Here is a 15943-nt window from a genome sequence, read left to right as displayed (position 1 = left end):
ATACTAAAGATTGGTGATCTTCGTTTTTTTTTTGAAGTGGATAATCTTTATGGCATGGGTTTTTAAAAATAATCTTTTGTTTTCTAGCAGGTTCATTCATCGTTGCAAGGATCTGACTAATGCTCTTCATTTTATTTTCAGTTTGGCTTTGGTTGAAATAAGAATTTAGCCTGTATGTACTGCTTTAACTCCTGGAAGAATGACAGATGACAAAGATGTGCTTCGAGATGTGTGGTTTGGACGAATTCCAACTTGTTTCACGCTATATCAGGATGAGATAACTGAAAGGGAAGCAGAACCATACTATGTAAGTACATTGATTGTGGCAAATGGGATATTTAACCTTGTCCATTTTTGTAAGAAAAAGCTGTAAGAACTTGGAGGCCATTATGTAACATTTTAGATACAGCTAATTCATGCTTATTTTGGAAAAAAAATTAACACAGATAAGCATAAAGAAGGAAATAATCACCTCTAATGCTACCACTCAGAGGACAAAACCACTGTCAGCATGTTGTCATGATGCGTTCTGGACTTTGTTTTCCTTACATGTATGTGGGTATGTTAATGGAATCATCAGCTATGGTGCCTTTTTGACTTTCTTTTTCTTATGCATATATTCATATATAATAAATGTATGATAATGGAATAATAAGATGTGCTTTTTTAATAGGAAGAGATAATGAAAATAATATGTTCAGATTGTATTCTTTTGTAGTTAGGAGATTCTAAGCAACTGTATAACAAAGTGTTTTTATAGCTTAAAGAACATATAAACATGCACACACACACACACACGATACGTTCGCTGAGCTATTGTATGTTATATGTGAGCTAATATGTAATATATATTTAATATATATTATAAATTGCACATAGACTTGCAGGTGTGAGTTAATGGATTATGTATTTTACAAACACTTTTCAAATGTCTTCTGATTTTGGTGTGCTTTGTTTCCCTTTTCTAAGTGCATGTATAATCCCAGTTTATGCCTCTGTCAGAGATGACATCCTGTCTGTTCACTGAATAGCCCATAATAGGCAAAGATATTCTCAATTGTCGTTACTGTTTTTTCTTTTTGTGTCTCAGGTATGCATTCTAGTGTTTACCTGGAGATGATGTGGAAAAGTAGAAATGTATTTGTGATGAGGAAATGCTTCTTTTGTTTCACTTTAATGAAGTCTGCCCTTTGCTTTCCCCCTCATCTCTCTGAGAGGCAGCGCTGCTCCTCAGCCTGCTCCAGCTACGGAAAGTCAGATTACTGGAGGAAGCTACTTATTAAGGAGCCCATTCGCTCACTTTTTGGGTATAGGACTGTTTTTTTGTTTTTGTTTTCCTCTGTGCATCCTCAGCATCTGGCACAGGCTTCTCAAGTGGTACTACTCGGTGCATGAATGTTTCCCCAGGCTCATGTTGGGATTTTGTTTGAAATCATCTTTTTGGGTTTTCTTACTAGAAATGATAGTTTTAGAGAAGTTCGGCAATCTTGTTACTGGTACTCAAGCTTATATACACGTGAGTAATCTTAACTTTGGAAATATCAACCGTTTTCTGTCTAGAAAAACATCCACAGTTAAAAACCAAATATGGTCATAGTTTTATTTTTAGAAGAATTTCATTTGTTAGAGGTATTTTTTCTGTTCTTGTTCTGTAATATAGGTTAGGATACCATTTTTTTTTTCCAAACAAGTTTTTGCTGTTTTAATTACAACTTTTAACCTTCATTGGCTTTGTAATAGTATATAAGAGTATGTAAGAGTATAAGAGTATATTTGGCCAAATTGACAACAACTGAAAATAATTTAAGTCTGTTTACTTTTATTTATTTATTTATTTATTTATTTATTTATTATTTATTTTGAGACAGTCTCACCCTGTTGCCCAGGCTGGAGGGGGCAGTAGCACCATCTCGGCTCACTGCAACCTCCCTCTCCTGGGTTCAAATGATTCTCATGCCTCAGCTTCCCAAGTAACTAGGATTATAGGCATGTGCCATCATGCTCGGTTAATTTTTAGATTTTTAGTAGAGACAGGGTTTTGCTATGTTGGCCAGGCTGGTCTCAAACTCCTGACCTTAAGTGATCTGCCCGCCTCGGCCTTCCAAAATGCCCGGATTACAGGCATGAGCTACTCCACCCAGCCTGTTTACTTTTAAATCAAACTCTAATGTTTGACATACTTTCTAAAGTTAGAGAAATTTCATGTAAAGAATGCAGTATTTTTTCTTCATAGACCTGTTTAAATTGGAAAAGACTATTGTGAGCACTAGAGCGTAAGTTGTTTTCTAGTGTTTCTAATCAAATTGAAAATGGCAAGAGTGTTGACAGTAACTGTAGGAGAAAGAGGATTATCTTGTCTTATAGGTAATTGGTTTTTTCTTGAATTCTTCCTAATTCTTCACCCAGAGAAACCTCTTATACAGTCATGATTTGTGTTTTTGAAGACTGTTGGGTGACTGGCATATAATAAACATAAAACAAAAAACTGGAATTTAAAACCATATGGCACAATCCAAATTTTGCTATTTAAATATGTACATGCTTAAGTGTAAGTTAATACATACAAGGAAGAAAATATATAAAACATAAGTGATGGCTAGTCTTAGAATTACAGATGAGGATTTTAGTGCCAATATAGCTGTAGTTCAGATATGTCCCTTGCTGTCAATTAAGCTTGAACATATTTTTAATATTAATAGTACATATATTCCTCTTCTCTGCATTTTGATTTGTTGCCTCTGTGCATAATCTTTCCGCCTATATCCTATATGTTTATCACTGAGCATTATGTTTTATTTTTCAGAGAATATTGGTAAGGAAATTTGTAGAAACTAGATAACTTTTCAATTTGTATTTTTTCGTTTATGTTCATTTAAACTGTTGCTTTTCATTTAGATTATCCAGTATAAAAACACATATACTCATTTGGATTGCTATTTTGTGACTTGTTTCTAGAGGAAATCATGATTAGACCCATGGTCATCAATGTCATGGACCCTTAACATTAGGCAGCGATCCGTTTATGTATCCTTAGTCAGGTGTCTGCCCTTTTCCACTATGACTATGTCTCTGAGCCCTGACCTCTTCCTTCACTCTGAACAGGTGACCTCACTTCCTCCTTCATGAAGAAAATAGAAATGATATGATAGGTGTGATAGGACCTCCCTTAACTTTCTGTCACCAAATCTGCAAAACCTATCTGCATCCCACACATTTACTTCTCTTTCCCTCCTGTTATAATGGAAGAAGTATTCTTCCTTCTAGGCAAGGCCCAGCCCTCTATCTATCTTCTGCCTTCTCAGGAAGCTGGTGGTATCTGATCTTCTCCCACCTCCACCTCTGCCTTCTCTGTTTATTTTACTTTCAACTTCTTATCTGCTGGCTCCTTCACAGTTTTTAATGTTGTCATAAATCCTTCCTATCCTGAAACAACAACCCTCTGTTGACCCCATCTCTCAACTTTGGCTTTTCCTCCATGGCTAGACTTCTTAAAAAGGTTGCTTATAATCATTCTCTGCCTTCCACCTCCTACCAGTTAGTTTTCTGTAATCACATTTTCATACTATTCCAAGAAAACTGTTCTTGCCAAAGTCACTAATGGTGACTTTTAGCCAAGCTCAGAGTCTGTTTGTTAATTTTCATTTGCTTTATCTCAGCAGTGTTTGATGTTGTTGGTTGCTTCTCCCATCTTGTGGCACTGTCCTGTTAGCCCTGCAGTGCTCAGTATCCTTGGTTTTGCTTTTGCCTGTCTGGTTTTTATGTGTGTGTGTGTGTATGTGTGTAGTCTTTTTTGCCAGATCTTTCTCCTTTGTTTATTCCTTAATATTGGTATTTCTTAGGGCTCTGCTTTCTTTTTTTTCACTTCACTTTTTACCCCCTGGAGTTCTTGTCCATTTTTATGTCTTTGTCAAGCATTTATATCTTGACAATTCCCAGTATTTTTCTCCAGAGCTCCAAACCTATATATTTGTCTGCTGGAGATCCTCACTTAGATGTCTTATAGGAGCTCAAACTATGTATGTTAGAAACTGGACTCATCAGCTTTCCCCCCAAGAAAATCTGGTCCTCTGCATTATTTTATTCCCTTCCTGTTTTGGCAAGAAGAACTACTCTTACTTGAAACCTGGGACTCATCGTTTGGTGCTTCCTTCCTTCTCTCTTATCCCAGATAGTCGGTAACTTACTCCAGAGACCTCAGTGTCTCTCAGACTTATCTGATCCCTTTCATCCCCCACTGCTACAGCCTAGACCAGACTACTGCTTAAAAACTGATCAGGTGAGGCACAGTGGCTCACGCCTGTAATCTCAGCACTTTGGGAGGCCAAGGTGGGTGGATCACCTGAGGTCAGGAGTTTGAGACCAGCCTGGCCAACATGGTGAAACCCATCTCTACTAAAAATACAAAAAATTAGCCCGGTGTGGTGGTGGACACCTGTAATCCCAGCTACTTGGGAGACTGAGGCAGGAGAATCACTTGAACCTGGGAGGTAGACGTTGCAGTGAGCCGAGATCTTGCCTTTGTACTCCAGCCTGGGTGAGAAGAGTGAAACTCCATCTCAAAAAAAAAAAAAAAAAAAAGGAGATCAAATTGCACAGTAGTAACCAGTTTCCTGCTTTTAGTTTTCCCTTCTTCCCATTTTCTAGTCTGCAGTTGGAGTGATCTTTTCAAATCACGTGTCTGATCTTGTCACTTGCTTGCTTAAAACCTTTGTGGCTTTTCATCATTTTTAGGATCTTTCATTTAGTTTACAAGGTTCTCGATAATCTGGCTCCTGGCTTCCTCAGCACTATTCTGTCTTAACTCTGTACCTTCCTATCATATTCAGCGTCTTAGACTTCACTCAAATGTGCCCATCTTTGTTTCTTTGTATTCATTCCATGCCTTTTGTCTTGCAGTGTCCCCTGTTTGGAAAAGGCAGAGGTATCTCCCATACCTATACACACCCAGACTTCCACACTCACCCATGTTCATTTCACTCCTATTTGTCTTTTGACTCTTTGCCTTAAGATACACTTTGTGTCAAGGCCTCCCGTGAAACTCAAGATCAGGTTAAATTCCTTTGCTACTTGCTCTTATAACATTCTTTACTTCCTCCCTGCATTAATCACATTTGTAATTTTGTTTTTTTGTATCTTTTTTGCTGTCTAACCTGTATGCTGTATAAGGGGAAGGACTCTTCTGTCTCTCTCAATGTTGTATCCTCATTGCCTAGTATGATGCTTTACACATTGGAGTGGAACAGAATTCTAGTATGTTTTACTTCTATTTTTGTCCTAGAAAGGTCTCTAATTTTAAAATTGAAAATTGTTGGACAGAATTGGACTTGGCATAAAGAATTAAAATTATGGGCAACTGTTTTGGAAACATAAGTATTCCATATAATTGCATAAAATATGTATTCTTTTAAGCTGTATAGATAAAAATGAATCACTTGTATCAGAGTCATGGAATACTTTATACTAGGGCTAAATGAGGAATAAGAGAATGATAGTTTCCATTGTAGCTGACAGTATTTCCAAATGTGGTTAATCTTATTCAAAGTAAAAGAACTAAAAGAACATTGAAGACATATGTTAAGTGAAATAAACCAGGCACTAAAGGACAAATATTATATGGTTCCACTTAAATAAGGTACCTAGAATAGTCAAATTCATAGAGATAGAAAGTAAAATGGTGGTTACTGGGAGCTGGGGAAGCAGGGAATGGGGAGCTACTGTTTAATACGTACAGTTTCCATTTAGCATGATGAAAAAGTTCTGGAGATGGATAGTGAATGTATTTAGTATTACTAAACTGTACACTTAAAAATGGTTTAAATGGTAAATTTTATACTAGGTATATTTTACCACATTGAAAAAAAAAGAACTTAAACCAATGAAATACACCTAAGAAAAACAATGAGTAGTATATATAGTCTGCAGGTAAAAGACAAGAAGATGATGTCTTTTCATTGTTGTTTCCATTTTTATTTGTTTAAATATTTCCTAGGTAAATTGTATCTATATGTACTATAGAATAGTCATTCTTGAATCTTAGAGTGATTTCTTAGTGTTTCTATGGATATATTAGTTAAAGATTACTCCCACAGGCCAAACGGAACAGAAAATTGCAGCTACATTTCAGTGTGGATTCTGCCTTAAAAATGAGTATTCTTTTAAAATTACAGTTGTTGGCTCTGCCTCACTTAACCTTTGGCATATCTGACTCATTCAGCAAATATTTATTGTGTGCCTTCTTTAAAGCAGGCACTATTTTGGGCAGTGGAAATGTAGCATTGAACAAAACAGACAAAAATTCCTGTCTTAATTGAGGTTATAGTCTAATGTTCTTTTTTCCTTATTGTAAAAAATATTTTATTTCATAAAAATCATTTGTGAGTTCTTTAGCAACTTTGAGTGAAGCCAAGGCATGTAATACAACACTCTCCAAAATCAGGAGCTGATATATCCATACCCATTAGCTGTGGTGTTTCTTCCCTCCTACTGTCTCCATAAGTTAATATTGTTTTCTACAGAATAGATTACTATGTAATGCCCATTAATCATTTTTAAATTAAAGTTCAAGATTTGCTAATAGAGACCTTATTAGACTAATAGATTATACTTACATATTTTTGAAAACAGCTAGTTTGCCACGCTGTTTTGCTTTTTTAAAGAGACTTTAATGTCACATCTGTATTTGTCATTTCTGAAAGACTGCACTGAATCTTTTCTCTGCCATTTATTTAAGAATAGCATGATATTGGCAAGTTATTTAAAACAGGGGCGATAATACTTCCTGTGGGGGAAAAAACTGCTTTTTCTTATATTAAATAGTAAGAATTCCTTTTTCTTTCTTCACTAATCACAGTTATTTCTTTATAAAAGAAGAACTTATATTCTGTTGAATGCATAATACTATTCAACAGCTTGTTCATAGTATTTAGTTCCTTGTATTCCATAGTGGAGCATGCCAACTATCTCCCTCCCATACCCCTGTATTCTGTAGCCCCTAGGATCAATGTCACGTTTTCCTACCTAGTTGGTTGGTACCTATTATCTTGGACTCCCATGATTAAATATAAATTCCTTCAACCAGAATATCTCTTTCTGTATATATTTGCCAGCTTAGTAGTTCTACTTGATTTATTAGTCAAAAGATATCACCTTGAATAAAAAGCATGAAAGATGATGCGGTTATAAAAGCAGCCAAAAGAATAACAAAGCAGTTTTATCAGCAAAAGAAATCAGACACTTAGGAAAGCAAGAAATGGCTAGAGTGTCTACTGCAAAGGAGGAAAACCATAAATTTTTGCCAACCTCCTTCTTTTATCTACTTGTCGGTTCTTTATATAAATCATAGTCAATTTTCCAAAACACTCCTGTTTTATTTTTGGGTACCTTTTCTGGGGAAAAAACACTGACCAGGTTCTTCATACTGTTTTTTTTTTTTTTGAGGCTTTACCTAGCTCAGCATTCTCTCTCAGCCTTCAAAACATGATGGACTGGTTGAGAAGATTTGATTGATAAGTCAAAGTATACTTTAGAACTTGAGTTGATTATCTTCTTAGAACAGTTTAATTGACTCAGGTGAATCAGTTTAATTTTTAAGTTAAATTTTATAGAACCAATAAGTATCCTAAATAGTATGACATCTAATTACATTTTTATTTAGTGTTATAGGAAGATTGTAGATAGATTTGTGTTGATCATTCTGGGCATTTATGTGGTAAGCTGTGCTTAAAGTAATGGCCCCATAAGAAATATTAAAACATCTTAACCTTTAACCTTTGATCTTCTATAAAAAGCAGTAGACTTTGTGTGGGATATTCAAAATAATGCAAAGAACACGGCTGTTTTTCCTTAAAATTCAAAAACCTACTTAGTATTTTTTAAAAATAATAACTAGTAAATAAATACGGTTTTACAAATTTTCATTTCAGTTGCTTTTGCCAAGAGTAAGTTATTTGACGTTGGTAACTGACAAAGTGAAAAAGCACTTTCAGAAGGTTATGAGACAAGAAGACATTAGTGAGATATGGTTTGAATATGAAGGCACACCACTGAAATGGTGAGTGAATTTTTCTGCATTATTAAGCATTAAGTATATACTAGCTTTAAAAAGGTATAGTGCCCTGAAACAATTGTAAAAAAAGTCCTGCGAGGATAGAAGTCATTAGTCTAGCTCATACAATATGTGAAGTTTAGACTATTACTAGAATACGTTATTGAAAATATTTCTGCCTTCTGTTTGGATGCATGGATGACTGGACAGATTCATATATTTTTAGCAATAGATTTTTATATGGTACAATAAGAATATATTTGGTTATGGGCTATTTTCAGATATATTTAAAACTCCCTTATGAAAAGTCATCTCTTGACATTATTCAATTTTATTTCTGACACCAAAATATTTATAACATCTTTATATACATGATTACCTTAAGTGGCATTGTTCAAACTGATTGCCATATTTAGTTGACCACTGTGCCAGAAACACATCTTAACTAGGCTTGGTTTAGAGTATTTAAAATATATTGATTTCCTTTTTACGTGAAAAATAAATTTGATGTTTTGCATTTTTAAGAAGGGTATTGAACTGATAAGAACAGATACTACACGAATCCCAGCACTTTGGGAGGCCGAGGCTGGTGGATCACCTGGGGCCAGGAGTTCGAGACCAGCCTGACCAACATGGAGAAACCCCATCTCTACTAAAAATACAAAATTAGTTGGGCGTGGTGGCACATGCCTGTAATCCGGGCTATTTGGGAGGCTGAGGCAGGAGAAATGCTTGAACCTGGGAGGTGGAGGTTGCGGTGAGCTATCACAACATTACACTCCAGCCTGGGCAATAAGAGTGAAACTCTGTCTCAAAAAAAAAAAAAAAAAAGGGTATTGAAATCAAATCCTAAACCTGTGCTTATCCATGTACTAATGATGTTTTTTGGTGCTTCCTCTGTTATTGGGAGTTTTGTTCATTGTGCTTCCAAAAATATTTAATGAAACTGGAAATTACAGAGAGAAGAATGTAAAAAAAAAATAGTTGAAGGTATGCTGGATGTTAATGTTGAAATGCTACCATTTGGATACAGTTGAATGAAAAAAATACAGGCTAAGACAGATTTAAATGAAACATGAAAAATACAAATTGGTTAAAAATGGACTTGCTCTCTGAATCGGGGAATATTAAAATGAAGAGTTTTTGAAAGAGCTTTAGGACAGATGAAAGGAAGCTACTTAGGTGTTTAATAAATGCAGCTGATGTGAATCAAAGGACTATTTATTAGCAAGGAGAGAAATTTTGGAACTCACCTTGTGCTGATGAGATCCCAAGAATGAGTAGATTTTTCATAATGGATTACAAACATACAAGGTTGTATTTTGGGTCCCGTCTCTAATCCTTTGAGATGGTTCTGGGAATTTATGACACAGTTGTCTTGTTATAGCATTCTTTCTTTAAATCAAAACAATAGTGAGCTTCATGATCATGTATCAGACTCCTCTGATTCTTCTTGTGTAGTTCTAGACCTCACGCAGCATAGATAAGGCAATGCTTCCCATTTCTTTTTATTTCTCAGGAGAATTGGAGATTTTGGAATGGGAAGGTGACTTAAAGGAAGTGTAAACGGAGCAACAATTATTAAATAGAAGAGTAGAATGACAGGATGGAGGGGGAAACAGTGTGGGAGAGTAGCAATGGGATGTATGTATGCACTTGACATTTCTAGCTATAGTTATTTACATTGTATTGCATTATATGTATTACAGATTATCTCAAGATTTTGTGTGACTAGCGGGGCTTTTCAGTTTTATTGTAAAGCAGGATTTCTCAATAGGGTCACTACTGACATTTTGAATTTGATAATTCTTTGTCGTGGTGGGCTACCCTGTACATTATAGGATGTTTAACAGCAGCTCTGGCCTCTTCCTACAAGTGCCAGTAGCACTTCCTCCAGTCTTGATTATCAAAAATGTTGCCAGATGTCCCTGAATGGAGGCAGAACCGCCCCCAGTTGAGGAACTCTGGAAAATTTGGGAAACCTCAATTTAGCTTGTAAAGTAAGTGATTGCTAAGTCATCATCTTTCAGCTGCTGTTTTATGCTGTCCCTTATGGTGGTTATTCTTGTATTCAATATGGCTTATATTTTATAGGTTTATGGGTAAATAGTGTTTGGACCCATTTCTCCTTGTCACTGCAAAACAATGATTTTGGCTTAAATATTATTATACCATGTTCTTACTTTGTCAGTATTTATCCCTTTGGAAAGTCTTTTATTAAAGAGTGGAGTTCTTTTCCCTTTTAGAGAGCTTATGTGAAAGTAATTATATTCAAGTATCTTTATGGTAGTTTTGGGGGTGTTAACTTTTTATGTGTTATATCACTTCCACAGTTATGTCATGCTGTAAGCTCATTGTAGCTATATGACTTTTGAGGCATCTTTTCCTTTAGTGTTTTTAAGTACTCCATATATATGAGGCGTGAATAACTTCCAGAGCCATAAATGTAATCCAGGGCCTCTGGGCTTAGTCTTGATCTTTTCTCTCTTTGCTTCCAGTAATAGCAGTTTTCTCTCACGCTAAAAAATGTATCTTCCTGGAAATAGGCTATCAATATAAGAATATCTGGCATTTAAATAGTGGGCTTCGCAAAATAGGACTGTTCTGTGAATTTCCATCAGTGGAGGAAAGCAGCTACCGCTGAAGTGTTGGAAGACTTGGACTTTTGAGACCATACAAGTGTCTTAAGGATAGAGAAGCATTTATTTGAGTTGAATAATAACGTCCTTCCTATATTTATTCTTCGGAGTTTTAAATAAGTTCAGGTAGGAAAGGAAATTAGTCGCCAGTTAAGACAACTCATAAGTGAGGGAAGAAAGAACAGAAATTGATGTTTCTTCTCTCTTTATAACCTTGTCACTGATTCTGTCCCTGAATTCAATTAAGTTTGTCTTTTCATAAGGTGACAGTTCTCAATGACAAGAAAAAAAAACTAAAGTCCTTGACAAATCATGACTTTCATCATACTCAGTTGGTAAAAATATGACTTTATCTTCCTGTTGGTAGGACATAGATGAAGAGTACCGGGGGCTTTGTTTTTTAAACAAATGCTTGGTTTTAAAGATTTTTTAAAGAAATAGTACATATAGTAAAATTAGTTATAGATAATAGCAGAATGGAGTATTCTTAAAACAAATTATTTTTCCTTTACTGTTAATTCTTTCTTACTATTCTTTGTTCATCTACTTGGCTAGCAGACTCTGTGTGAGAAGGGAAAAATAATCCCAAGCATATAATTAATGTGGAATAAAATTCATCTTTTTTTTTTTTTTTTTTTTTGAGACTGAGTTTTGCTCTTGTCGCCCAGGCTGGAGTGCAATGGCATGATTTCGGCTCACTGCAACCTCCACCTCCCGGGTTCAAGTGATTCTCCTGCCTCAGCCTCCTGAGTAGCTCGAATTGCAGGCTTCCGCCACCACGCCAGCTAATTTTTGTATTTGTAGTAGAGACGAGGTTTCACCATATTGGCCAGGCTGGTCTTGAACTCCTGAGCTTAGGTGCTCCACCTGCCTGGGCCTCCCAAAGTGCTGGGATTACAGGTGTGAGCCACCGTGCCTGGCCAATTCATCTTTTGGAGTATGGTTTGAAGAGTTTTTAAACAATTGTGTACAGTTGTGTAGCTACTTACAAAATCAAGATAATAAGATATTTAATTTCACAAAATTCCCTGGTACTCCTTTACAGTTACCTCTTCCTTCCCCCAACTCACAGCAATTACTGATCTGATTTCCATCTCAGTTGTTTTACCTTTTTCAGAATGCCATATAAATGGACTCATGTAGTATGTAGCCTTTCGTGTCTGAATTTTACCTTGAGTAATGTTTTTGAGACTCATCCTTTTTGCGTGTATCAGTGGTTTTTTCCTTTTTGTTGCTGAGTTGCTGAGTATCCCACTGTATGGTTATACCACAAATTGTTTATTCATTAACTGATGGACATTGGATTGTTTCCATTCTGGGACTATATTGAGAAAAGCTGCTGAAAACACCTAGAGGTCTTTCTGTGTCAAGCCACATATATTGTAAAAGATAAAAATTAATTTTGTTTTCTGAATGTTCCTTTATTTTTTATTTTTATAATTTAAAAAAATTTTACTATGGAGCGCTTCACAAATTTGGGTGTCATCCTTGTGCAGGGCCATGCTAATCTCTGTATCGTTCTAATTTTAGTACATGTGCTGCCAAAACGAGCGTGAATGTTCATTTTTAGTATATGGAAAATGTGATTGATTTTTGTGTTCTGCAACCTTGCTGAACTCACACACTAGTTCTAGGTGTTTTTTTGGTAGATCCTTTGGGGTTTTCTATGTAAACAGTCTTGACATCTGCAAATAGAAATTATATAATTTTTCCAATCTGTAAGCCTTTTATTTCTTTTCTTCTTTTTTTTTTTTCCTTATTGGAGTAGCTAGAACTTCTAGTACTGTGTTGGATAAGAGTGGTGAGAGTGGACATCTTCTGGTGTTCTTAATTTTATGGGGAATGTATTAGTCTTTCACAATTGTCATGAATAGATGTTGGATTTTGTCAGATGCCTTTTCTGTGCTAATTATATGATTGTATCACTTTTCTTCCTTAGCTGGTTGCTATAATAGATGACATTTATGGATTTTTGATGTTGGACCAACCTTGTATACATTTAATAAATCTTATTTGGTCACGGAATGTAATTAGTTTTATACATTGTTGGATTCAGTTTGCCAAATAATATTTCGTTGGGGATTTTTGTGTCTTATGTTCATAAGAGGGATTGTAGTTTTCTGTTTTTTCTATTGTCTGATTTAGCATTAGGGTTATACTGGCTTTATAAACTGAGTTCGAAAGTGTTCTGTTCTGATGTATTTTCTGGAAAAGGTCGTGTAAAAATGCTGTTAATTCTTTAAGTGTTTGATAGATATCTTTAGTGAAACCACTTGGGTCTGGAGATTTCTTTTTGGGGAGCATGTTAATTACCAATTCAATTTCTTTGATATATATAGATCTACTCAGCTTGCCTATTTCCTCTTCATTGAGTGTTGGTAGTTTATGGGTTTTGGGGAGTTGGTTTGTTTTTTCTAAGTTGTTAATTTATGAACATAGAGTTGTTTATAGTATTTCCTTGTCTGTGAATGACTTTAGGATCTGTAGTGTTGTCTTCATTTTTGTCAGCTTTGTTAGAGGTTTACCAATTTTACTTATTTTTTTGAAGAGCCAGTGTTGTGGTTCATGGATTTTTCTCTCCTTTTTAAAATTTCCAATTTTGTTGGTTTCTGTTTTTTGTTTTTAATAATCTTATTCCTTCTGCTCCTTTGGTTTTATTATTTTTTTCTAGTTTCTTGAAAAGGAACTTAGGTTATTTTTTTGAGCTCTTACCTTAATTTCTTTTTTAAGTTGTAGTAAAATGCATGTAACAAAATTTACCATCTTAACCATGGTAGTGTTAATTACATTCACAGTGTTGTACAAGCATTTAGTATTACAAATATCTATTTCAGCCAGGCTTTAGTGTAGACCATAAATTTTGATATGTTCTGTTTTTGTTTTCATTCAAGTCTGTGTATTTTTAAAATTTTCTTTTGAGGCTTTCTTTTGGAATCTTAGTTTTTTTTAGAAATGTGTTTAATTTCCACATTTAGTGGTTTTTCTGTTATCTTTTCATTATTGATTTCTAGTTTGATTCTATTGTAGTAAAAAAAGAGCTCACTGTAATTTTGGATCTTTTAAATTTGTTGATGTTCGTCTCCACTCTTGATTCCCTCATCATCTAGCCTCTGGATTGTGATTCTGGCTTCTAAGTATGCCTTAAACTCCCTGCTTTGTTTTTCGGGATTCAGGCCCATCTGATTTCTCACATGGATTGTTTTAGTGGCCTCTTAATTTGTCTTCCTGCTTTTAATACTATTACTTTTAGTTTATCTTCCCCAGTGCCATAATTTTTCTTTCTGAAATGCAGATCTAACATTGTTATTGTCCTCAAGAACCCTATTCTGACTTATCATCATCTACAGTATAAAGCCACACACTAAAACATGATGTGTGTGTAAAGGTTGTCCATGATCCCACTTCTTTCCAGGTCTTTCCAGGTGTACTAAGCTACTTGTTTTGATGAATGTTGGATAATGTTTTGGGCTTCTGTTTCTTTGCTCATCTAATTTGATAAATCTTTTTTGCTCTTTCCAGCATCCTTTGTTTTGGTTGTAATTAATTATTCATTCATATATTCCCTCCTGTAGCTCATACTTCTAACATCTAGCTTAACTATGACCTTTTTTGTGGTTCTTTTTAGCCCAAAGTGATCATTTCTACGTTTGTGCCATCTCTACACTACGTGTGTACTTCCTATATTCTTGTCATGTTATAACTGTGTATTGTAACATAATGGTTATTAAGGATGCTGACTCTGGAGTCAGAAACCAGATTTCAAATCCCAGCTTCATCACTTACTAGCGGTATAACCTTGGGCAAGTTATTTGACCTTTTTGTATCTCAGTTTTCTTGTCTGTAAAACAGCGATAATAATGGTACCTTGTACTTCGTAAGTTTGTTTCAAGAATTAAGTGAGTTAATATGGGTTAAGTATCCTTTATCCAAAATGGTTGGGACCAGAGTGTTTCAGATTTCAGATTTTTTCAGATTTTGGAATGTTCGTATTATATACTTACAGTATTCCAAATCTGAAAATCTGAAATGCGAAATGCTTCAATAAGCAGCAGTTCCTTTGAGCATCATGTCAGTGTTAAAAAAGGTTCAGATTTTGGATCATTTTTCTTTGTACTTAAACCAGCAGCATATAGGAGGGGATAAGTAAATGTTTGTTCAGTGAATGAATGAATGAATGAATCTAAATTTGCCCCTTGCTTTTATTTGGAAAACCGAGACTCAAATAAGTAAGGTAACTTGTTCAAATAAGTTAGGACCCAGATTTTGAGAGTATCAGTTCAGGGCTTTTTTTTACCACACCTGCTAACATTTTGTTTAAAATTTTTTCTCACATCTTACCTGTTCTCTCTAATTGCTTATATCAATTTGTCCAAATTAGAATTAAAAAAATTTAAGAACAGTGGTATACTTATAATGAATACTCAATACATTTGTTGTTGTTGATTTGTAGAGAGCTTACAAGGAGGTTATGTCTGATTAGAGCTTTATCTTTTCATCTTTAGCTTTTAAAAATTACATGGGAAATGGAAAGTGCTGGCCTAACTCAAAATAGAGTCTCTTTCTTCAGACTGAGATGTTAGTCAGCAGAGGGTGCTCTAACATTGTATTTTAAGGGGTGAAGTTTCTTATTACCACAACTGGTGTTCACATTTTATATTTGTTAGTTTTATATTAGAATTATGTTAAGAGACCAGTTCTTGGTCCTTCCGAAGAATACTTTGTAAGTAAACCCTAATTTTGGTTTAGATCTTAGGCCTTCAAGCACAAAATTTAGAACAAGCTTCTCATTTTGTCAACTGTAAAATAAATAACTTTAATGGGAAATTTTACTCTGCAAATTGACTTTCAGGACAGGTGGTAAAAGGAAGAAGTTGAAATTACTTTTTGAATTGTAAAAAAAAATACATACTCTTGGGCTACATGATTTTGGTCAATGATGGACCGCATTTAGGATGGTGGTCCCAGAAGATGATAATCTGTATTTTTATAGTATCCTTTCTATGTTTAGATGCATACATACTTATCATTGTGTTACAGTTGTCTAGAGTATTCAGTGTAGTAACATGATGTACAGGATTATAGCCTAGGAACATTAGGCTACACCATGTAGCCTAGGTACGTAGTAGGCTATGGCATCTAGGTTTGTGTAAGTACACTGTGATGTTTGAACAGCGAATGAAATTGCTTAACAATGCATTTCTTGGAACATATCCATGTTGTTAAATGTCCCATGGCTGTATTGATGTTGATCTTAAACATA

At 35.0% G+C, this 15943-nt stretch overlaps 1 protein-coding gene and 1 non-coding gene across 8 annotated transcripts in view; one reads left to right on the top strand and one right to left on the bottom strand.

Moving 5' to 3' along the window:
* ATG5 (autophagy related 5) overlaps positions 1-15943 on the top strand; it is a 162876-nt gene that overhangs the window by 9393 nt on the left and 137540 nt on the right. For 5 of the 7 annotated variants that reach the window (XM_055113990.2, XM_003824340.5, XM_034962631.3 and 2 more), the window contains exons 2-3: positions 142-307; positions 7923-8050. In XM_055113990.2, coding sequence (XP_054969965.1) covers positions 200-307; positions 7923-8050 — 236 coding nt within the window. In that variant the 5' untranslated portion in view covers positions 142-199. The remainder of the gene's footprint in view (positions 1-141; positions 308-7922; positions 8051-15943) is intronic. The other 2 variants (XM_008978074.4, XM_055113992.2) reach the window with 1 other exon arrangement.
* LOC112440202 (U6 spliceosomal RNA) lies at positions 12127-12237 on the bottom strand. Its single transcript, XR_003028388.1, has one exon. It is a non-coding gene; the product is annotated as a U6 spliceosomal RNA (small nuclear RNA).

Source organism: Pan paniscus, chromosome 5, assembly GCF_029289425.2.
Source record: "Pan paniscus chromosome 5, NHGRI_mPanPan1-v2.0_pri, whole genome shotgun sequence".
Taxonomy (NCBI): Eukaryota; Metazoa; Chordata; class Mammalia; order Primates; family Hominidae; genus Pan; species Pan paniscus.
The sequence above is the reverse complement of the archived record's forward strand: the minus strand, read 5'-3'. Positions and strand labels throughout refer to the sequence as shown.